This window comes from Ovis canadensis, chromosome 2 (genome assembly GCF_042477335.2).
Source record: "Ovis canadensis isolate MfBH-ARS-UI-01 breed Bighorn chromosome 2, ARS-UI_OviCan_v2, whole genome shotgun sequence".
NCBI classification, from domain to species: domain Eukaryota; kingdom Metazoa; phylum Chordata; class Mammalia; order Artiodactyla; family Bovidae; genus Ovis; species Ovis canadensis.
The window spans coordinates 167,004,681-167,029,605 of NC_091246.1; the positions used below are offsets into that span (position 1 = coordinate 167,004,681).

Here is a 24,925-nt window from a genome sequence, read left to right on the forward strand (position 1 = left end):
TATTACTTGTTTATTTCCGCTTCTGTCCCCTGTGAAACAATATGATCATGTTATTGTTCCTTTTAGTAGTCAGACTTGGAGAAGGCAATGACCACCCATTCCAGTACTCTTGCCTGGAAAATCCCATGGACGGAGGAGCCTGGCTGCAGTTCATGGGGTCGCTAAGAGTCGGACATGACTGAGCGACTTCACTTTCACTTTTTCCTTTCATGCACTGGAGAAGGAAATGGCAACCCACTCCAGTGTTCTTGCCTGGAGAATCCCAGGGATGGCGGAGCCTGGTGGGCTGCCGTCTATGGGGTCACACAGAGTCGGACACGACTGAAGCGACTTAGCAGCAGACTTAGCAGTAGCAGTAGTCAGACTACTCAATGTCCCGAAATAGGAAAATAGCTTAAAGAATGATTTTGAGATGGCAGGGATGTTTACTGAATTATCTGAGGCAGCGAAAGCATCTGCTTTCTGAAGAAAGAGAAGCAAAACAGGATAAGCAGTAAGAACAAAGATTTAGTGTCAGAGAGTACTTGGTTCATATTCCAGCTCTGGTACTTGTGAGCTTTGCTATGTCTCAATTTCTTTATCTATAGAATGGGCATTATAGCACTACATAAAAAACCCTGTGAGGTAAAATCACCAGTGCTTTCTATACCTGGCTGGTCACCAGAAGTGCCTGGGAAACTTTTATTAGAATCATAATATCCCAGGCCCCATTCTATACTTTCAGGGGTATGGTCCAGGGAATTGTTTCGTTTTTCTGAACAAATTCCAAAGATGATCCTTACATATTGGTTACAACTGGAAGTCAAGGGGAAGTTTTATGTATTTTTTATGTTTTTATATAATGTATATATTAATACACATCTATATAACTTACCAGTAATCTAGTACACTATAAATGTACAACTATCAATCATTTTTTGAAGGAGAAATAAAACTGAGCATTTTGTGACAAGAGGGCCACTAAGTAGTCTTGCAGAAGTAGTTTGCATAAACCTCACCAAAAATGAGACAGCATGACACTATATTGTTTGAGACAGTGAGGAAGACATAGATGAAGTCCCACACTGATGACAATGCTCCTTTTCCACAACACAGTTCATGACAGAAGGAATGCATAAAGTCAGGCATGTCTTGTATTTTCCACCAGAAAGTCTGACCATCCCAGTCATTCCATCTCAAAACCTTTTTAAGTTTATTCCTTATTTTTCAGGAATTCATACAATTCATACAAACGTATGTATGTACAGAACAACACAAGCACTAAATAAATGTGTACAAAAATATTAACGACTGCAAAAAATACCTAAAACCCACAGAGGTGGATACTCACTGAACATTCCTAGTTGTCATTTATGAATAAAGATTCATCTTTCCTTTTTATAAGTCCAAACCCAGCATTTCCAAATAAAGTGGCCTCAAATATAAGACATCCAGACTTATAAAAATACCCAACCCAAAATTTAAGCTAGAATTTATGTAAATCATTGTTATATATAGGATTACATTATTATTTTTAAAGTTTTATGATGAAACTTAACAAATTTGTTTTTAAATGTAGTATCCAGTTTTTTTCTATTATATCACAAATCCAGGATAAATTCAGATACTATTACAGTATGAAACATTCTTTCTTTCAAATGTAGATCTTAAATAAAAAATAGTTACCACCAATAAGTATATTCTATGGACATTTGAGGTAAACTACATATATTTATTAGGCACTATATTTTTTTAAATTTTAAAGTATTTTTAAAAGACGATTTTTAACAAACCCACAATTTATCTACCAATGTTAAAAAATTAAAATATTTCAGCTATATAAAATATACTGTGTTTATCTAATTTACTAAATAAGGAATGTGACCTTCAGGCTTATTTCTCCATATATATATTTTACCAAGATTACAAGGATCAATGATCTAATGCTAACAGATTGGTTCAAGCACCAAGAAAGGAATATGTTATGTAAATAAAGCTTAAAGGGAAGAAGTTGTTTTGGTCATTAAATTATAGGACTTAACTATCTTCTTCTACCAAGATTTAACCGTTAATCCTACTGGTATTAGAGAAACAAAGATAAACCAAAAGATCCAGAAGGTGGAGGTAATGTGATCTTAAAAGTCAAAAAAACAAAAATTAAGAGTTTAAAGACATCTCAAGTAAATAAACCAAAAGTTACCACTTTCCTCTTTGCCTGTAGAATATTAACTACTTATATTAAAAATCGTTATGAAGCACTGAATCAGCTGCCACTATCTTCATAACAGAGAATGAAGAAAAACTTCAGAATTTATTCTGACTACCCACAACACCTATATTTTCAGATATTCGGTGTTGAGGGAAAAAGAATCAAGGGCATTAAAAAAGTTTTCAGACTTCAGTTACACACTTGATATGCTGCAAATAAAATATATATACTTGGAACTACAACACATGATGAGAAATGCTGCCCTTTTGCTCCTCCTCCCTAGAACAACATTTTTCAGGTGCATCCTCTTCATGACTATGTGCTGCTGCTGCTGCTGCTGCTAAGTCGCATCAGTCGTGTCCGACTCTGGGCGACCTCATAGACAGCAGCCCACCAGGCTTCCCCATCCCTGGGATTCTCCAGGCAAGAACACTGGAGTGGGTTGCCATTTCCTTCTCCAATACATGAAAGTGAAAAGTCAAAGTGAAGTCGCTCAGTCGTGTCCGACTCTTAGCGACCCCATGGACTGCAGCCCACCAGGCTCTGTCCATGGGATTTTCCAGGCAAGAGTGCTGGAGTGGGTTGCCAGTGCCTTCTCCATCATGCCTGTGTGGAAACCTCTTTATTCCACATTCCTGGTTACTTACTGAATTCTCCTCCATGATTAAAAGAACGTTTTGGCAAGTCTTGAAAAAGGCACAAAAACTTAGAAATGGAGGAGAAAATAGAAGGGAAAGAAAAAGTTTTGATATCACTTCTCCATCATCAATTACTTCTCAAGAAACACAGCAGAGTGTATCCCACATTTATAAGTACTACAATCACAGTAGAACTCTCCAAAGAAGAACAGGAATGGGAATACTGTTCATTCTCCTCTATCTCAACGCCTGAGTTTAGGTGTTAGTGTTAGTTGCTCAGTCGTGTCCGACTCTTTGTGACCCCATGGACTGCAGCCCACCAGGCTCCTCTGTCCATGAGATTTTCCAGGCAAGGATACTGGAGTGGGTTGCCATTTCCTTCTGCAGGGGATCTTCCCAACCCAGGGATCGAACCCAGGTCTCCTGCACGCCTAAGTTTAGGATATAGCAAATTAATATATTTGCAAAAGTAGTTATAGTTCCCATGACAATAAACATTCAAAAATTAACTCTAAAGGAAAAAATCTGTAACTACCTACTGTGGTTTCTCCACAGGAATATTTCTTTAAAATATACAGTCAAAAACAGCACGAAGTATCAGACAATAACTTACTTGAGTTGGAACGAGCACAGGAGGGTAAGCCATCTTATGATGCCTGTACACCCAAAATGCACAAATGACAATCCCCGCAACTAACATAAGTGGCACCAAAGAATAGAGCAAGATGTTGTAATAGGGAGGCTTAGGTGTTACTGGATTCGAAGTAGCTGTGGAAAAGAGGAGGAGGAAAATCATTCAGATTTGGTCAATAAAATTCCACCATATTTATTATAGTGCCAAATTGTAGGAGAAAAATAGAGGAGGAGAAGGTGGGAGCAAATTATTCTAACACAAACATGCTTTGTTTTCAATCTACTAGCTGAACAGACTTATGTGTTTTCCCTGTGAACTTACGCTGTGTGACCTCCATCTCCGGAAAATAAGAAAACCTTTCGTTACACATATTGCCCTCACAGCAACAAAAATATACTTCAGGGCTATCTTTTTTTTCAATACAATCAGTCCTATAAATAAAAAGAGAAAAAATAATTAAAACCAACGTTATTACCCTGAATCTACAATAGCTGTTTTACTAAAGTTCTTCTCAGAGATAAAATAATGAGTAAGTCATTTATAGTCATCTTTGAGATTTTTATTAATATTCAACAATCAACTCTTAAAAGTCAAAAATGTTCCTTGAAATCAATTATGAAATATCATCAGAAAAAAATCCAACAGCTGATTTTATAACAATCACACTGGCTCTAAGAAATGACTTCTTTAATTTGGATTTTAATGATCAATCTAAGGCAACCATCTTTTTATTTTTTTCTTTAATTATTAGAAAAGCTTGAAGAGGAACACAAAGTCAATGAAGAAATTTGGTCTAAGAGTGCTTTATCCTCACAGGAAATAGAGCCTTTCCATTTTATGAATACAAAAACTGACTGAACACTATATATAAAAAACTGTGTGTGTGTGTACACACATAAATACACACACACACACACACGTATACAGATAAATGAGCTTCCTTGGTGGCTCAGACAGTAAAGAGTCTACTTGCAATGCAGGAGACCAGGGTTAGATCCTTGGGTCAGGAAGATCCCCGAGAGAAAGGAATGGCTACCCATGCCAGTATTCTTGCCTGGAGAAATCCATGGACAGAGGAGCCTGGCAGGCTACAGTCCATGGAGTCTCAGACAGTCAGAAATAACTGAGCAACTAACACTTTCACTTTCACTTCTCATGCATAGGCACGAAGTAATCCTTGCTCATATCTCATGGCAGAACACATTTCAACATCAGAGACTTACATCAGGCTTGGGAATTAAGCCATTTTTGCAGCAGAATTAAATTCCCTGAACACAATGAACAGGGCTAAAGATAAACAAGTAAAGAGCAATTTCTAACGACAAAAATAGAGGCCCAAGTAACTCAAAAACTGACTAGAGTTAGGTTGATTTAGAGAGTAGAAGGAAGGCAGCCTTCTATATAGGAACTGAGTTTCTGAAAACACAGAGACTTAGCCTCTAGATCAAATCCTAATCAACCTCTAAAAAATAGTTATACCTAATTTTTAAAAGCAGATATTTAAATTGCTAATAATATCAGGTATACTTAAAGACATATATTACAAATAAACTGTAAACTTTTACAATGGCTGTTGAAAATAAGGTTAAATTTAACTCTAAAGTGAAAAGCCCAAGAAATTTCAGGGAGAAGGCAATTTTACCAAAATCAAACTTTAAAATAAAATTTATACCAATATCTATCTAGTAGAAAGGAAAGGGCAAATGAAAGCTAAATTTTTAACAATTTATAAAGAGAAATATATAAATTCAAATTTTAATATTCAGAAATATGCCTCAAATTATAGGTTAATATAATTAAATACTAGCCTAGCTAATGCAAGGAAAATTACTTTCCACCATTCAATGTCATTCTTCGTTCTCCCCATCTCTTCCTCCATACTTTGACATTTCTTGAATCTTCTTTTTCTTACTCTTATTTATCTGACTACTCCTAATATTTCCTTTTAATCAAATTCAGAACGTAAAAACAAAAACTCACATATATTTAAATTAGCACTTAACTCTTAGAAACAAGCTGGTGTAGTAATGATCACTGTAAGAGCAGGCAATTGCACTGACAACTCACCATTATCTAGCAGAGTTTAATCTCAAGCAACACTGGTTTTAGGTGAGAAGCCAGTAGCTTTTTACAATAAAAAGAACAGAGATCCTTGAGCTCAACTAATTAATAAAAGATGTCTTGAATAAGCTTAAGTTGAATGGTTCTATGAAGACCTACAAGACCTTCTAGAACTAACACCAAAAAAAAAGATGTCCTTTTCATCACAGAGGCCTGGAATGCAAAAGCAGGAAGTCAAGAGATACTGGAGTAACAGGCAAGTTTAGCCTTGAAGTACAAAATGAAGCAGGGCAAAGGCTAACAGAGTTTTGCAAAGAGGACACACTGGTCACAGCAAACACCCTCTTCCAACCACACAACAGATGACTCTACACAGGGGCATCACCAGATGGTCAATACCGAAATCAGACTGATTATATTCTTTGCAGTTGAGGATGGAGAAGCTCTATACAGGCATCAAAAACAAGTCTGGGAGCTGACTGTGGCTCAGTTCAGGAACTCCTTATTGCAAAATTAAGCCTTAAATAGAAGAAAATAGGGGAAACCCCTAGACCATTCAAGCTGACCTAAGTCAAACCCCTTATGATTATACAGTGGAAGTGACAAACAGATTCAAGAGATTCGATATGGTAGACAGAGTGCCTGAAGAACTATGGATGGAGGTTAGTAACATTGTACAGGAGGTGGTAATCAAAACCATCCCCAAGAAAAAGAAATGCAAAAAGGCAAATTGGTTGTCTGAGGAGGCCTTACAAATGGCTGACTAAAGAAGAGAAGCAAAAGGCAAAGCAGAAAAGGAAAGATACAACCATCTGAAGGCAGAGTTCCAAAGAATAGCAAGGAGATAAGAAAGGCTTCCTCAGTGAACAATGCAAAGAAATAGAGGAAAACAATAGAATGGGAAAGAAGAGATCTCTTTAAGAAAATTAAGAGTACCAAGGGAATATTTCATGCAAAAATGGCACAATAAAGGACAGCTATGGTATGGAGCTAACAGAAGCAGAAGGTATTAAGCAGTGGCAAAAACAGACAGAAGAACTATACAAAAAGGATCTTAATGACCCAGATAACCACCATGGTGTGATCACTCGTCTAGAGCCAGATATCCTTAGGAAGCATCACCATGAACAAAGCTAGTGGAGGTGATGGAATACGAGTTGAATGTTCCAAATCCTAAAAGATGATGCTGTGCAAGTGCTGCAATCAATGTGCCAGCAAATCTGGAAAACTCAGTAGTGGCCAAAGGACTGGAAAAGGTCAGTTTGCATTCCAATCCCTAAGAAGGGCAATGCCAAAGATGTTCAAACTACCACAAAATTGCACTCATCTCACATGCTAGCAAAGTAATGCTTACATTTCTCCAAGCCAGGCTTCAACAGTACGTGAACCAAGAACTTCCAGATGTTCAAGGTGGATTTAGAAAAGGCAGAGGAACCAGAGATCAAATTGCCAACATCCGCTGGATCATTGAAAAAGCAAGAAAGTTCCAGAAAAACATCTCCTTCTGCTTTATTGACTACGCCAAAGCCTTTGACCGTGTGAATCACAACAAACTGTGGAAAATCCTTAAAAAAGTGGGAATACCAGACCACCTGACCTGCCTCCTGAGAAATCTGTAAGAAAGTCAGGAAGCAACAGATAGAACTGGACATGGAACAACAGACTGGTTCCCAATTGGAAAACAAGTATGTCAAGGCTGTATACTGTCACCCTGCTTATTTAACTTACATTCAGAGTACATCATATAAAATGCCAGGCTGAATGAAGCACACACTAGAATCAAGACTGCCAGGAGAAATATCAACAACCTCAGACATGGAAATGACACCACAATTATGGCAGAAAACAAAGAGGAACTAAAGATAAAGAGTCTCCAGGTGAAGGTGAAAGAGGACAGTGAAAAGGCTAGCTTAAACTTACATTCAGAAAACTAAGATCATGGCATTTGGTCCCATCACTTCATGGCAAACAGACAGGGAAACAATGGAAACAGTGACAGACTTTATTTTCTTGGGCTCCAAAATCACTGCAGATGATGACTACAGCCATGAAATTAAAAGACACTTGCTACCTGGAAGAAAAGCTATGACCAACCTAGACAGCATATTAAAAAGCAGAGATATCACTTTGTTACAAAGGTCTGTCTAGTCAAAGCTATGGTTTTTCCAATAGTCATGTACGGATGTTGATAATTGGACCATAAAAACAGCTGAGCACCAAAGAACTGATGTTTCGAACTGTGGTGCTAGAGAAGACTGTTGAGAGTCCCTTGGACTTCAAGGAGATCAAAACAGTCAATCCTAAAGGAAATCAGTCCTGAATATTCACTGGAAGGAGTAATGCTGAAGCTGAAGCTCCAGTATTTTAGCCACCTGATGCAGAGAGCCAACTCACTGGAAAAGACGTTGATGCTGGGAAAAATTGAGGGCAGGAGGAGAAGGGGATGAAAGGGGATGAGATGGTTAGATGGCACCACTGACTCAATGGACATGAGTTTGAGCAAACTCCAGGAGATTGTGAAGGACAGGGATGCCTGGCGTGCTGCAGTACATGGGGCTTCAAGGAGTTGGACATGACTGAGCAACTGAACAACAAACTTTCAATAGAGATTATCCCCAAACTTCATTTTTCCCCAACTTCTTTCTCCTTGGCTTTTTTTTTTAATTGAGATATAATTGACATATAACATTAGTTTCAGGCGTACAACCTAATGACTGAAAATTAGAGAATATTGTGAAACGATCACCATAATAATCTAGTTAACATCCCATCACCACACAGTTACAATTTTTTTTCCTTGTGAACAAACTTTTAAGATTTCTTCTTGTAGCAACTTTCAAATATACAATATGGTATTATTAACTATAGTCACCATTACACCACATTCTCCATTATATCCCTAAGACTTGTTTTATAACTGATAACTCATACCCTTGTGATTTCCTTCACCCATTTTGCCCACTTCTCACCCTCAGCCTCCAACCACCACAGACAGTTCTCTCTCTATATATATGGGTTTGTGCTGTTGGTTGTTTTTTCCCCAAGATTAATATACAAGTGAGATCATATGGTATTTGTCTCTCTGTCTGGCATTTCACTTAGGATAATGCCCTCAAGGCCCATCAGTGTTATCATGAACGGCAAGGTATGCTTTTTCACAGATGAAAAAGATTCCATTGTATATACAAAGCATATTTCCTTGATCCATTTATTCACTGACAGACACTTAGGTTGCTTCCACATCTTGGCTATTGTAAGTAATGTGGCAATGAACGTGGTGGTGCATTTATCTTTTCAAGTTGGTGTTTCTGTTTCCTTTGGACATATACTCAAAAGTGGAACTGCTATATCTTTGTTATTTTTAATTTTCTGAGGAACCTCCATACTGTTTCCCCAGTGGCCCTACTTATCCTTTCATAATAGCAAATATCACTTAATGATCACCTCTGTTAATAAAGAAGCTAATAATCAGAATTACAGCTAAAATGTGTAATTATAGAGCAGCAATCCTTAGAAAATTCACAGATGCAGAAATATACCTTAGCTACTAACTATGTACCTAAATGACTATTTTCTCACCAAAAGTGGAACTAATTTCATGAGTTTATTCAACACATTTTACTATTAATCACATATGGCCAATCAACCACAGATTTACAGTAATCAATTAAAGTCCGTGCAAGTAGATTAGGACATAGCTAGATTCCAGGAGTGTATTAGTTATTTGGCTCCAAAAAATCTGGTTATCTAGGATTTTTCAGCTTCTGCAGTCATCAGCACCCACCCACAGTGAAAATCTTATGTCCCGGGCAGTTTAAGTGATCGCTCAACATCTAGGGACACTTTACAGAAAGATCACAGGCAGTCAGTAACATATCCCCTGTATCCTCTGTATTTAAGAATAAAACAATTTAAGCAAAATCTTTTAAAGAAAATGTAGCTTTCTATGAGGACTGTGTTAGTTCTGATGTAATTCTGAATGTCAAGTTAAAATGTCCCTTGGGATAAAGAACAAAGGCCTACTCTGCAAGGAAAAAAGGGGAAAAAGTAGTGAGATCAATTTCTTCCAGATACATAAAGAGGGAAACTAAAAGGAAATTTAATACTATGATTAAGCTTTATTCTCTTTCAGGATAGATTCTCAACAGATATATTCTCTTTTAAAGCAATTTTTAAAATCCCTTCTCATTAAAATTGCTGTTTAAAAAAAAAAAAACATAATCCTACAACATAGGGAAATAAACGCTTCTTATCTGAAGTTTTCACTACTTGGTAGATAATTTGAAGTAACAGAAGATAAAACATAAATATGCTGTACCTGTTTTATTACTTTAAAATATGTATTTTGTCATCAACATGTTATAATGATTTTTATATGCTCATCTTTAAAAACAAGCATTTAAGTGAAAATCCATGCATTGATTCTATCCCTTTTAAAAAAGAGGGAGAAGTGAAAATTATTCAACACCATCATAAACAAAATGCCTTCTTACCTGTCATAGCAGTTGATATCATCCAGCCAACAACCTTGCTTCACTATGTCAATGGAACCAGAAATATTCTTCCACGTAGCAAAACAATGCCGCCGCTTATCTTTGTCACCGTAACAGGATTCAACACCAGTGCGATTGGTTCTATCTCTTTCCCAATTAGCATTATAGAAAATACACTCCTGAGTTTCTGATCTACCAAGTATAGCACCTATAAGATAATAAAACAACAACTTAATATAACTGTATTTGTTCTTATACTGTCTCCCAGTATATCAAATTTCAGATCTTCCTAAAATGTCAATAACTTACTGTCTTACAGTTACAACTTTGGGTTTAGGTTTCCAGGTCCATCTTTGTATTTTAGGTATAATAAACATGGTAGAAAGTGACCAAATAAATCACGTTTTCTCTGTAAAAGGCCAGCTTTACTTAAGAATGTCCTTGATGAAAAGCAGTAACATTATTAATTTTCTTAAATTTTGACCCTTGAGTCAAGATTTCTTCTCAATGTTCTGTGTGACAAAGTGGTAACTAACCAAAAGCACGTCTGCTGCATACCGCAGTACAATGGCAGCCTCCAGAAGAAGCCCTTGCATGACTGAGCTGTGAACTAAACCAACCATGCATGGTTATCAGACTTGAGTGTCTGGCAAAAATGTTCTCAAAATGAACCAAATTAAACCTGTTACTTCAAGAAAAACAACTGACAGTATGCACTGCCATTAATAAAATATGAGTTTCCAAGCAAAAATAAGAACTTTGGAAAAGTTGTATCAACCACCACCTTCCCAATATTTAAAGAATTTTCTGATGAGGTCATTGGTAATATTAACAAATATGACTTTTAAATACAGAATAATAAGATATGCCAACATTTAAAAGGTCTATATAATTCAAAGAACCAATATTTTCCAAGTGAATTCTGTGTGACATTTGAAAAACACTCATGGGTTTAAAAAAAAAATCCATTCAATGTTCAAGATAGCCAAGTAGACTCTAGCATTACAGAGGAAAAAAGTTCATTAGTAGTTTCAGATTCCACACTGTACTAACTTTTAAGAAACCATCTCTTGCTTTATATAGAAAAGCAAGAGAAGTAACTCTGAAAAAGATGTACAAAAGAGAACTCATACTATTCGATCTGGGGCAGTTTTTCTGGTCATGCCGCACGGCTTGCGGGATCTCAGTTGCCCACCTGGCGATTGAACCTGGGCCATGGCAGTGAAAGGGCCTAGTCCCTAACCACTGGACCACCAGGGAGTTCCCCATACTGACTGTTTTTAAGTCTTACACTGAAACTTCAACAATCAAGGGAATGCAGTCTTAGTAAAAAGACATGCACCTAGGGGACAGAACAGAGAATCCAGAAACAGACCCAGACACATACGGTCAACTGATACACAGCAAAGGTGCCAATGCAATGTACTTAGATAGAGAAAATAAAGTCTTCCAACAACTGATGCTGGAACAGCTAGACATCTATATGCAGAACAAAGAACCTCAACTCATAACAATTCATAGCTCATGCCATATACAAAAATTAACTCTAAAAATACCATCAGTTCAGTTCAGTCACTCAGTTGTGTCCCACTCTTTGCAACCCCATGAATTGCAGCACGCCAGGCCTCCCTGTCCATCACCATCTCCCGGAGTTCACTCAAACTCATGTCCATCGAGTTGGTGATGCCATCCAGCCATCTCATCCTCTGTCGTCCCCTTTTCCTCCTGCCCACAATCCCTCCCAGCATCAGGGTCTTTTCTAATGAGTCAACTCTTGGCATGAGGTGGCCAAAGTACTGGAGTTTCAGCTTTAGCATCATTCCTTCCAAGGAAATCCCAGGGCTGATCTCCTTCAGAATGGACTGGTTGGATCTCCTTGCAATCCAAGGGACTCTCAAGAGTCTTCTCCAACACCACAGTTCAAAAGCATCAATTCTTCGGCACTCAGCCTTCTTCACAATCCAACTCGCACATGCATACATGACCACTGGAAAAACCATAGCCTTGACTAGACGGACCTTTGTTGGCAAAGTAATGTTTCTGCTTTTCAATATGCTATCTAGGTTGGTCATAACTTTTCTTCCAAGGAGCAAGCATTTTTTAATTTCATGGCTGCAGTCACCATCTGCAGTGATTTTGGAGCCCCAAAATATAAAGTCTGATACTGTTTCCATTGTTTCCCCATCTATTCCCCATGAAGTGATGGGACCAGATGCCATGATCTTCGTTTTCTGAATGCTGAGCTTTAAGCCAACTTTTTCACTCTCCTCTTTCACTCTCATCAAGAGGCTTTTTAGTTCCTCTTCACTTTACCTAACATAAACCCTTAAACTATTATTATACAACTTCTAAAAACAAGAAAAATCTTGTGACCCTAAATTATTAACATGAAAGATTTGTTAAAATACAAAAAAATAGGATCCCCAAAAGAAAAAATTAGACTTCAAAAGCTGAACTTCATTAAAATTGAAACTTCTCTTTGAAAGATAAGGAAAAAATTCAGACTGGGAGAAAATACCTGCAAATTATATACCTAAAAAAGAACAGATATTCAGAAAATATAAAGATCTATCACAACTCAATAATAAGAAAACATATTACCTAATTTCTAAAAAATGGGCAAGAGATTCAGATAGACACCTTATCAAAGAAATATAATTGGGAAATACTACATAGAAAGATACTCAATACCACTAACCAGGGAAATGCAAACTAAAACTAGATCTAATATTCATTTGAATGACTAACATAAAAATAAAAACATACAGTCTCAAGTTTTGGGAAATATGTAAAGCAACTGCAACTTCCACACATTGCTAGTGGGAATGCAAAACGGCCCATTAACTCAGGGTAAAGTCTTCTTACAGTGAAACACGAATCTACCATACTACACAGCAATCTCAAGCCTAGGTATTTAAGAAACGAAAACATATATCCATGCAAAAATCTGTAATTTTTAGAGTGGCTTTATTCAGAATCACCAGAAACCACCTAATATCTAGCACTGATAGATGTAAAAATAAACATCTATACAATAAAAATAAATGAATGGATGATAGCTGCAACTAAATGGATAAACTGTAAACACATTATGCCTAAAACAAAAATGGACTGAAAGGCTACATACTGTATGATTCCATTTACACAATATTTTTGAAAAGGCAGAAGTACAGGTATGAAAATCAGATCAGAAGTTAAGAGCGAGGGGAGAGAGCTAATTACAAAAGGGTATAAGGAAACTTTTAGAGGTGATGGAAATATTCCACATTTTTATTGTGGTGATGGTTATATAATTCATGAGTTAATCAGACTGCACAGACTTGTATATCTAAACAAAATATATTTTATTCTCTGCAATGTATACTTCAATCAACTTGACTTAAGAAAATAAAACCATCAAAGAAATTACCCCTTTTTGAATTATGGTGTACTATCAAAGAAAAATATCCACAATTATCTTAAAAAGCTATTAAAATACTCCCCATTTTTCTACTACAGATTTCCTCCATGTCAAAACACCACAAGTTTTTGCATCACAACAAACGGAGTGGAAAAACAGATAACAAGAATTCAGTTGTCATCTACTAAAACAATTATAAAGAAATTTGTAAAAAATTTCTCTAATTTTTTAGAAAATATTTTTCATAAAAATCTATTCTTAAAAAAAATCTATTCTTTTGTTAACATATAATGGATTTATTATTGACACTTTTAAATAAATATTCTTTAATTTTCTGCCCTAATTTCCAATATGATGATATTTATAGACAAACCACATAAAAATCTCCTTGGGCTAAGTCTAAAGATATTCTGAGACCGCAGTGTTTCTAAATTATTCCTTTTCAGAAACCAGTTGAAAAAAAACATCAAATTAAGTTTCCTCCTCTACTAAATAACTCAAAAGCAAACATGCACTACCTGTATTGCCACCAGGGAAGTCCGTATTATCTCACAACAAACTGGCAAAGTTTTTCTGGAAAGGGCCAGAGAATGAACATCTTAGGCTTTGTTGGCCTTATGGTTTCTTTTACAACTACTCAGTTCTGCCACTGCAGCACAAAAGCATCCACTGGACAGCAAATGAATGAGCACTGCTACATTTCAATAAAACTTTACTAATGGACACTGAAGACTAAATTTCATGTAATTTTTACGTCACAAAATGTTCTTTTAAAAAAAATTTTCCCCCACCATTTAAAAATGTAAATATCACTCTTGAGTTCACAGGCTGGATTTGGCCTACAGGCTCTGTGGTATCTCTTGAAACAACATGCTAATTTTTAGCTAACTGGACTTCTCTCGTTTGTTTTGTTTTGCTGGGGGTGGGGGGGGGGGGTCTTCTATGAACTACCGTTTGTATAACTCACATTAAAACCAATATTAACTATTTTTAATCAGACTCCACTGAGGCACAGAACAACATTTAAAGTAAACAAAACTGACCGACAAAAATGTACATTGCCTAGAACAAAAATGCCAGATACAACAGGTTTCATCTTTGGTGTCAATTCCAGTTAAGAGTGGCTGCCAGAAGCAATATACTGAGAAAGATGTTGAGGTAAAGCGCCTTGGAATTAGTATAGAAGGAGGGGAGGAAACACCAGTTTCGTTTCTTTGCCACCTCTGGTCTAGAAAAAAGATAAACGAGTACTTTCTATTTAATACTTTTCAATATTTAATGATAAGTTAAGATTTCAGAATGACTTTCTACATGTAGACTATCATTTGATATTATTCACAGATAGAAAATTGCTTATGGGGAAAACTGACAATTTTGCCAACCCCCTCCCATATCTTCAAGTTGATTCAGTAATCAGTCTTCATCCCATCATAACTGACCACAAAATACAATAACATAGTTAGAGAAATGAAACAAGTTACATGTATTGTTATGTTCTTACGCTCACCTAGTGACTTTAAAGGTGCACTTCTAAAAAGGATGGTAAAAGTTACCTATATTTTCTAGTTTTTAATAGCATTTCACAATTTAAGATTTTCTTAAACTGTAAATTTCTACCATAGGTTTATTCTAACAAAGTAATTACAAATAGTTAATATGATTTTCAAAAAAAATAAATGGACATAATGTGTGGGGTTTATTATAATGGTTCTTAACCTATGCTGTGCATCAGAATCCCCCATGTGTTTTCTCAAATTTACCTTTGAGTACCACTTTGTATGCCCCAGGAATGAGTAGCTGAAAAGTATATGAGGTCAGCAGAGGGTATATAGATACCATGTGTATGTTTTCTTTGCTTCTTTTGGCAAAGACTCACTGGTGATCTAATGTTTCTTCCCAGTTAAGTATTGGCTTAGAAGACTGTGAACTAAACTTGGAATTTAGTTTACACACTGTGACCTTGAACAAGTTACCAAACCTTGCCCTGCTTTGTTTCTACATTTCATTCAGTCTCCCTAATAATTCCAAAATTACCATGGATAATTCTGTAGTTTCATAACTCATACTCAGGCAAGTTGCAAATCAGTAAGTCTATCACAGAATCAAGTATTAGAATTATTTTTGATAAATTATTTCAGATAATAATTATATTTCCAACCTACTGCTTATACATAATGATTGATACTGACAATTTCACTTTTCCCTACCATTTAAAAAAAAGAAAAAAGGCAATACACAGGACCTAAAATTTGTTAAAACAGCCCTGTAAAAGTCATAGTCAAATCTAAGATACTCCTCCAATAAGGAAAATGTAAATTTTATCTAATGTGAATACATCTGAGAACAACTGGGGTTCTGCTTTTTAAAAGCATGAAGCATTAAAATAATACACCAGCATTAATTTTACACAATCTCTTTCAGAACCAGATGAAGAGGGACTACTTCACAACTAATTTTATGAAGCACGTATTACCTTGATACAAAAATCAGTCAAAGACAGAACAAAAAAGGGCGAACAGGATATACAGCCCAATGTATCACTAGGACAGCATCACCAACTCAATGGACATGAGTGTGCGCAAACTCCAGGAGACAGTGAAGGACAGGGACCTGCTGCAGTCCATGGGGTCACAAAGAGCCGGACACGACTTAGCGACGGAACAACAACAACAAATTAGATGAAAAAGTTCTCAACAAAATTTCAGCAAACAAAAATCCAAAAAATATATTGTAAGTAATGTACCACAACCAAGTAGGATCTATTTCAGGCATGAAGGCTAATTTGATATTCAAAAGTCAATAAATGCACTCTGCCAAACAAGCAGACAAAAAGAGAAAAATCATATGGTCTATCGATAAGTCTAACAAGAATAGAGAGAAACTTTCACAAACTGAGAAAGAGCACCTGCCAAAAAACTTCCAGCTAAGATCACACTGTATGGTGAAAGACTGAGTGCCTCCCCCTACAACACCAAAAAGAAGGCACTGATGTCGACTCCTCCCACTTTGATTTAACATAGTATTGAAAGCTTTAGCTATTGCAAGAAGGCAAGGAAAAAAAAATTAAGCAGAACTGAAATTAAAAATTCAAAGTATCAGTTACTATTGCTCCTAATAAAGTACTTACATATAATTTAATAAAGAACATATAGGATTCGTATAATGAAAATTATAAAACTGATGAAAGATATCAAAGAAAACTTAATCACTTGAAGAAACACACTGTGTTCATGGACTGGAAGAGTCCACATAACCAAGATTTCAATTCTTCTTAAACTGATATATTCATATTTATATATACACATCTAGATATATATAAAATATACAATTCATATTAATATCTCAGCAAATTTCCTAGACAATAAAAAAGCTTTTTCTAAAATCTTCTGAAAAATAATAATAAAGAGAGAAATCATTCTTCCTGATGTTAAGGCTTACCACATAGCTGCAGTAAATATGACAGGGTGGTACTGGTGGAGAGATAAACACAAAGATCAATGGAACAGAAGGAGAACCCAGAAACAGACCCAAACAAATATGCCCAACTAATTTTAACAAATGAACAAAAGAATTTCAGTGGAGGAGAGACAGCCTTTTCAGGAAATGGTACTGGAGCAATGGATATGGTTCAAGCAAATATTTCTTTACTGCCCTACCCTTTGCAATCTATCATCATCCTAATCACTTCTGAAAGCCCAGCTCTTGCAAAAAGTTTCCCAGGGTAAATCTCACACATGCGACAATTTTCAAGTTTTACCATCAGGACTCCTGCTTCTCTCCCACAAAATGCACACTACTTGCCATCCAACATAAAACATTTTATTTCATATTTACTGTTTCAGATAGTTGTTTATATATGCCTTTTCATACATTAAAATGTCATTCAGTCTAAGACTATCTTACTTGCCCTCCAAACATTTGTTGCTGTTCAGTCCCTAAGTTGTGTCCAACTCTTTGCAACCCCATGGTGGCACCACATGAGGTTCCTGTGTCCTCCACTCTCTCCTAGAATTTGCTCAAATGCATGTCCATCAAGTTGGTGACGTTATTTAACCATCTCATCCTCTGCTGCCCACACCCTGCCGTCCCTGTCTCCTTTTGCCTTCAATCTTTCCCAGCATCAGGGTTTTTTCCAATGAGGTGGCTCTTTGCATCAGGGGCCAAAGTATTAGAGCTTCAGCATTAGTCCTTCCAATGGATATTCAGGCTTGATTTCCTTTAGGATTGACTCATTTGATCTCCACGCAGCCCAAGGGATTCTCAAGAGCCTCTACAGCACCACAATTCAAAAGGATCAATTCTTCAGCTCTCAGCTTTCTTTGTGCTCCAACTCTCACAAATCTATACATGACCAGCGGAGAAACCATAACTCTGACTAGACTGACCACTGTCGACAAAGCAAGGTCTCTGCTTTTTAATACACTATCTAGGTTCATCATAGCTTTCCTTCCAAGGAGCAAGCATCTTTTAACTTCACGGCTACAGTCCCCGTCCACAGTGATTTGGCAGCCCAAGAAAATAAAATCTGTCACTGCTTCCATTTTTTCCCTTTCTATTTGCCATGAAGTGATGGGACCTGATCCCATGGTCTTAAGTTTTTTAATGTTGAGTTTCAAACCAGCTTTTTCACTCTCCTTTTTCACTCTCATCAAGAGGCTCTTTAGTTCCTCTTCACTTTTTGCCATTAGAGTCAAATCATCTTTATATCTGAGGTTCTTGATATTTCTCCTGGCAGTCTTGATTCCAGCTTGTGCTTCATCCAGCACAGCATGTTGCATGATATACTCTGTATAAAAGTTAAATACACAGGTTGACAATATACAGCCTTGGTGTACTCCATTCCTGATTTTGAACCAGTCCATTGCTCATGTCTGGTTCTACCTGGTGCTTCTTGACCCGCATACAGGTTTCTCAGGAGACAAATGAGGTAATTGGTACTCCCATTTCATTAAGAATTTTCCACAGTTTGTTGTGATCCACACAATCAAAGACTTCAGCACAGTCAATGAAGAAGCAGCAGAAGCAGATGTTTTTCTGGAATCCCCTTGTTTTCTCCATGATTCAACGAATGTTGGCAATTTGATCTTCAGTTCCTCTGCCTCTTCAAAACCCAGTTTATATATCTGGAAGTTCTCGGTGCACGTACTGCTGAAGCCAAGCTTAAAGGATTTTGACCATTACCTTGTTAACATGTGAAATCAGAACAACTGTATGGTAGTCTGAACATTCTCTGGCACTGCCCTTCTTTGGGACTGGAATAAAAACTAACGTTTTCTGGTCCTGTGGCCACTGCTGGGCTCTCCAAATGTGCTGACATATTGAGTGCAGCACTTTAAGGGCATCATCTTTGAGGATTTTTAAATAGCTGGGCTGGAATTTTGTCACTTCCATTAGCTTTGTTCATAGCAATGCTTCCTAAGGCCCACTTGACTTCACACTCCAGGATGTTCGGCTATTGGTGAGTGATCACACCACCGTGGTTATCTGAGTCATTAAGACCTTTCTTGTATAGTTCTGTGAATTCTTGCCACCTCTTCTTAATCTCTTCTGCTTGTTAGATCCTTAACATTTCTGTCCTTTATTGCACCCATCCTTGCATGAAATGTTCTCTTGATATCTCTAATTTTCTTGAAGATCTCTCTAGTCTTTCTCATTCTATTGTTGTCCTTTATTTCTTTGCATTTTTCATTTAAGAAGGCCTTCTTATCTTTCCTTGCTATTCTCTGGAACTCTGAATTCAGGTGGGTGTATCTTTCCCTTTCTCCCTCACCTTTCACTTTTCTTCTTTCCTCCAAAGAGAAACAGTACTTAATGAAAGATTAAAATGTAAAAATGTGATATAACAACTGAATTTTAAAAACCCACCAACTACTACTGCACCCCCATCTCCTCTGAAACAAGTAGATGGAATTAAAGACCCTTTTACAATTTATTTTCATATCTGATTAAGATGGCAATGCTTCTTTTTCTATTTTTTGGCCACAGCTTGTGGTATACAGCATACCTGACCAGGGATCAAACTCATGCTCTGTCATGGAAGTATGTTGTCTTAACCACTGGACTTCCTGGGAAGTCCTGAGATGATGTTTTTCACAGCCTTGCAACCAGCCTTATCCTATCATAATTTTCCTATATATGCACCCAACAATAAATGTAAAGAAAAGAACTGTCTTGACAACTTACAATTCTGAGGCTCACTTCTGGAAAAGTAGTTTAATAAGGTCTGAAACTATCAACAAGTCATTGAGAACAGAATATCAACAGGCATGCTACTGAATGTCTTCCTTTAACTTGTGCCTCCCAAAGGCAACTTAGTTCGCCAGGAAGGATTAACGATTTCAAAATTAATAAATACAACATAAAAGCAATTCTTGTTTCTGCTTCACATGCCACTGCTTCCTATCACTCTAAGGGTAGAACACATGTCCAAAGAGAAACATGTATGGAATTATGCTTTTAACCCAAAACATTATATAGTATAAATCAAGAAATAAAATTGTTAAAAAACATTATGCAGAAGAATCATTTTAAGCAAATAACTGGGAAATTCTGGTATAGCATCATCCCTCATAGTACCAAGAAAAAATCTTAATAAATGTATAGAGCATTTTATTAGTTCAACATGTATTTTTTAACAGTTTCTCGCTATGTTAAATAGTCATCCAACAACCCAGAAACTTGCAAGTAACCTACCATAAATGAATACCATACAATATGATGGATGCCTTAATTTTTACCAATGAGAGGATATTTTTAAATTCTTTTGACCAATCTGAAATATACAAACCTTTGCATATTTGTATGAAAAGCCCAATATATATTTTAACTCATTAACTTACTTTTATCAATGTTTTAAAATCATGAAGCACAAAAATTTTAAAAACAATTTTGTTCAAATTTCACATATATCTTTCAACAAGTGTCAACTCATTATCTTCTGCCTGAGTCATTTAAAAGTATCAAAACTTGAATTACCTTCATTTCCATTTAAGTTGAGAAGCAGTACTTTCTGAAGTCATACAGAATATTGTCACTGGAAATACTTTTCCAACCTACAAACTTCCATTTACATAATACTAACATAGTGTTTTTTTCCCATTGTTTTATAGTATATATTATGATGTTCATAAACTACTTACAACACTGCTCTTTAAGGTGAGATTTTTAAAGACTTTTTTAAAAAAACTTTGTGAATACTTTAAAACAAATTATGACAGTAAATCAACACCCCTCAAGAAAAATTTGTCTAAATTCTTTATTCCCCTTTTACGTCAGGAAATTTCCATAAACATTCAAAGTTAGTACTTACTGACATCATCTCAAGCCTGTCTTCTACAAAACATTATACTTGTATTCAGAATATAAATACTGACAGCCTCAGGAAAAAAAAAAAAAAAACCTTGCAAAGTCTCAAATATAAAATGACTTTTTTTCTGACAATAATCTTTGTAGAAAACTTTCCTTTTATACTGAACATATTCAGATAAAATGATCATATGCTTATACTGTAAATTTTAAAAATCAAGATAAGGGCTGTCAATAAATGCAACAGGAATTTGCAGATGATAACCTGGACCTTCACTAGACTAAGAGCTTCCAGAACAAGCTCTGTTATCACTGTTGTATCACCAATACCTAGCACAGTGAGGGAAAGCTGCTCAGTCATGTCCGACTCTTTGTGAACCCATGGACTTCAAGTCCATGGAGTTCTCCAGGCCAGAATACTGGAGTGGGTAGCCTTTCCCTTCTCCATGGAACTCAATAAACATGCACTAAATCAACAAATTCACAAGGAAATAAAAAAAGAATGTTTCATGGAGGAAATAGGACTAAAGCAGGACTATGAAAGCAAGCGACAGAACTGAAATAAACAGAGACAGAGAAGACCATGACCAGAAGAGCAGGGCTGTGGTTAATCAGTGTTTGACAAGATTTCTTTCCCTAAACATGAACCTTCCATATTCTTCAGTATTGGGCATAATCAAGTCAGGTTTGCAGACATTAAAAGTTAAGAATGGAAGTGACATTTTTAAGATTCACCTGAATATCGGTAAACTGTTAGAATGGAAACAGTTTGGAAACTCAATAAAACCGAAAAGTCTGTAATACCCATGCTTACCTGATGACCACAGGTACCAAAACGAGTGACCAACTGGACTATGGAGATCAAGCTTTTGCTTTCCATAGTCTCTCATTTGGTCTAAGTATAATAAGATGTGAGTGATTTCAGTATTTGGCAGTATGTTTATCTTACACTATCTGACAAAATAAAGCCTCATTTCATTTATATTTACCCTGTGATTCTCTTTGTTGCTAACTCTCCTCCTGGTATTTAGTATTATCTTCAGTTCAGTCACTCACTCGTGTCTGATTCTTTGCGACCCCATGAATCGCAGCACGCCAGGCCTCCCTGTCCATCACCAACTCCCAGAGTTCACTCAAACTCACATCGATCAAGTCAGTGATGCCATCCAGCCATCTCATCCTCTGTCGTCCCTTTCTCCCCCTGCCCCCAATCCCTCCCAGCATCAGGGTCTTTTCAAATGAGTCAACTCTTCGCATCAGGTGGCCAAAGTATTGGAGTTTCAGCCTCAGCATCAGTCTTTCCAGTGAACACCCAGGACTGATCTCCTTTAGGATGGACTGGTTGGATCTCCTTGCAGTCCAAGGGACTCTCAAGAGTCTTCTCCAACACCACAGTTCAAAAGCATCAATTCTTCAGCACTCAGCTTTCTTCACAGTCCAACTCTCACATCCATACATGACCACTGGAAAAACCACAGCTTTGACTACACAGACCTTTGTTGGCAAAGAAATGTTTCTGCTTTTTAATATGCTATCTAGGTTGGTCATAACTTTTCTTCCAAGGAGGATTAATTTAATGGCTGCAATCACCATCTGCAGTGATTTTGGAGCCCCAGAAAATAAAGTCAGATACTGTTTCCCCATCTATTTCCCATAAAGTGATGGGACGGGATGCCATGATCTTAGTTTTCAGAATGTGGAGCTTTAAACCAACTTTTTCACTCTCCTCTTTCACTTTTATCAAGAAGCTTTTTAGTTCCTCTTCACTTTCTGCCATAAGGGTGGTGTCATCTGCATATCTGAGGTTATTGATATTTCTCCCGGCAATCTTGATTTCAGCTTGTGCTTCTTCCAGCCCAGCGTTTCTCATGATGTGCTCTGCATAGAAGTTAAATAAGCAGGGTGACAATATACAGCCTTGATGTACTTCTTTTCCTATTTGGCACCAGTCTGTTGTTCCATGTCCAGTTCTAACTATTGCCTCCTGACCTGCATATAGGTTTCTCAAAAGGCAGGTGAGGTGGTCTGGTATTCCCATCTCTTCCAGAATTTTCTAAGGTTATTGTGATCCACACAGTCAAAGGCTTTGGCATAGTCAATAAAGCAGAAATAGATGTTTTTCTAGAACTGCCTTGCTTTTTTGTTGATCCAGCGGATGTTGGCAATTTGATCTCTGGTTCCTCTGCCTTTTCGAAAACCAGCTTGAAGATCTGGAAGTTCACGGTTCACATACTGGTGAAGCCTGGCTTGGAGAATTTTGAGTATTACTTTACCAGGGTGTGAGATGAGTGTAACTATGCGGTAGTTTGAGCATTCTTTGGCACTGACTTTCTTTGGGATTGGAATGAAAACTGACCTTTTCTAGTCCTGTGGCCACTGCTGAGTTTTCCAAATTTGCTGGCATATTGAGTGCAGCACTTTCACAGCATCATCTTTCAGGATTTGAAACAGCTCAACTGGAATTCCATCACCTCCACTAGCTTTGTTCGTAGTGACGCTTCCTAAGGCCCAGTTGACTTCACATTCCAGGATGGCTGTCTGGCTCTAGGTGAGTGGTCACACCATCGTGATTATCTTGGTCGTAACATCTTTTTTGTATAATTCTGTGTATTCTTGTCACCTCTTAATATCTTCTGCTTTTGTAGGTCCATACCATTTCTGTCCTTTATCGAGCCCATCTTTACATGAAATGTTCCCTTGGTATCTCTAATTTTCTTAAAGAGATCTCTAGTCTTTCCCATTCTGTTGTTTGCCTCTATTTCTTCGCATTGATCACTGAGGAAGGTTTTCTTATCTCTCCTTGTTATTCTTTGGAACTCTGCATTCAAATGGGAATATCTTTCCTTTGCTCCTTTGCTTTTCACTTCTCTTCTTTTCACAGCTATTTGTAAGGCCTCCTCAGACAGCCATTTTGCTTTTTTGCATTTCTTTTCCATGGGGATGGTCTCGATCCCTGTTCCTGTACAATGTCATGAACCTCTGTCCATAGTTCATCAGGCACTCTAACAAATCTAGTCCCTTAAATCTCTCACTTCCACTGCATAATCATAAGGGATTTGATTTAGTATTATCTTACTGTCATGAAAAACATGCATTATCCAGGATAAGCAAGATAACTTCAAAGACAATAAACAACAGAAAAGTAATTTTGCCTATAGCCACTAAATGGGTGGGCTATCTATAAACGCCCAGATCTCAAGATTAAAACAGTTCTGTGCAGTTCTCTGGCGCTCATTCAAAATGTGAATTACATAAAAACAGGCACAAGTAGGTATAAGTATTACACAGACTGCACAAGACAGATTTCTGATATTTTGATGTTCATATTGGGGGGAACAGGGGGATCACGGTGCTATAGCTAGAGGCCAACACTCCCATCAGAGTAAAAGGACCATTTTTAAAACTGCACAGTATTTCCCTGGTGGTGGTTAAAAATCTGCCTGCTAATGCAGGGGATTGTTGGATTGGTTGGATTCCTGGTCTGGGCAGATTCCATATGCCACAGAGCAAATAAGCCCATGCGCCACAACTACTGAGCCTGTGCTCCAGGAACCAGGAGCCACAGCTACTGAGCCACACGCTGCCACTACTGAAGCCTGGGCGCCCCAGAGCCTGGCCTCGGCAACAAGAGAAAGCACTGCAGTGAGAAGCCTGTGCACCACAACAAACAGTAGCCCCAGCTCACCACAACTAGAGAACGCCAGGGCAGAGCAACGAAGACCCAGTGCAGCCAAAAATAAGTAAATAAAAATGCCACATAAAAGTCAACCTTAAAAAATATATAAAAATAAAATTGCACAGAAGCCAAAATTGGGTATAAATTTAGAACAGAGATAAAAGGTAAATTCTCAAAATCAAAACAGATATCCTTAGATTAAGGGAAAACAAACACAAACATATACAATGGGCTTCCCTGGTGGCTCAGTTGGTAAAGAATCCGCCTGCAACGCGGGAGACCTGCGTTCAGTCCATGGGTTGGGAAGATGCCCTGGAGGAGGGCATAGCAACTCACGCCAGTATTCCTGCCTGGGGAATCCCCATGGGCAGAGGAGCCTGGCGAGCTGCAGTCCCACAGGGTCACAAAGAGACGGACATGACTGAGAGACTAAGCACAGCACACACACACACATAATACAAAGCAGTTTCTATTAAAAATAACCTCAATTATTCTGAAAAGACATCAGGTATATTAAGGGGTTTTAGTGC

At 37.2% G+C, this 24,925-nt stretch overlaps 1 protein-coding gene across 1 annotated transcript in view; it reads right to left on the reverse strand.

Moving 5' to 3' along the window:
• ACVR2A (activin A receptor type 2A) overlaps positions 1-24,925 on the reverse strand; it is a 92,091-nt gene that overhangs the window by 25,760 nt on the left and 41,406 nt on the right. Inside the window, exons 2-4 of the mRNA XM_069577633.1 lie at positions 10,015-10,222; positions 3,782-3,891; positions 3,440-3,594 (exon numbers count right to left, since the gene is read on the reverse strand). Of these exons, the coding sequence (XP_069433734.1) occupies positions 3,440-3,594; positions 3,782-3,891; positions 10,015-10,222 (473 nt within the window). The remainder of the gene's footprint in view (positions 1-3,439; positions 3,595-3,781; positions 3,892-10,014; positions 10,223-24,925) is intronic.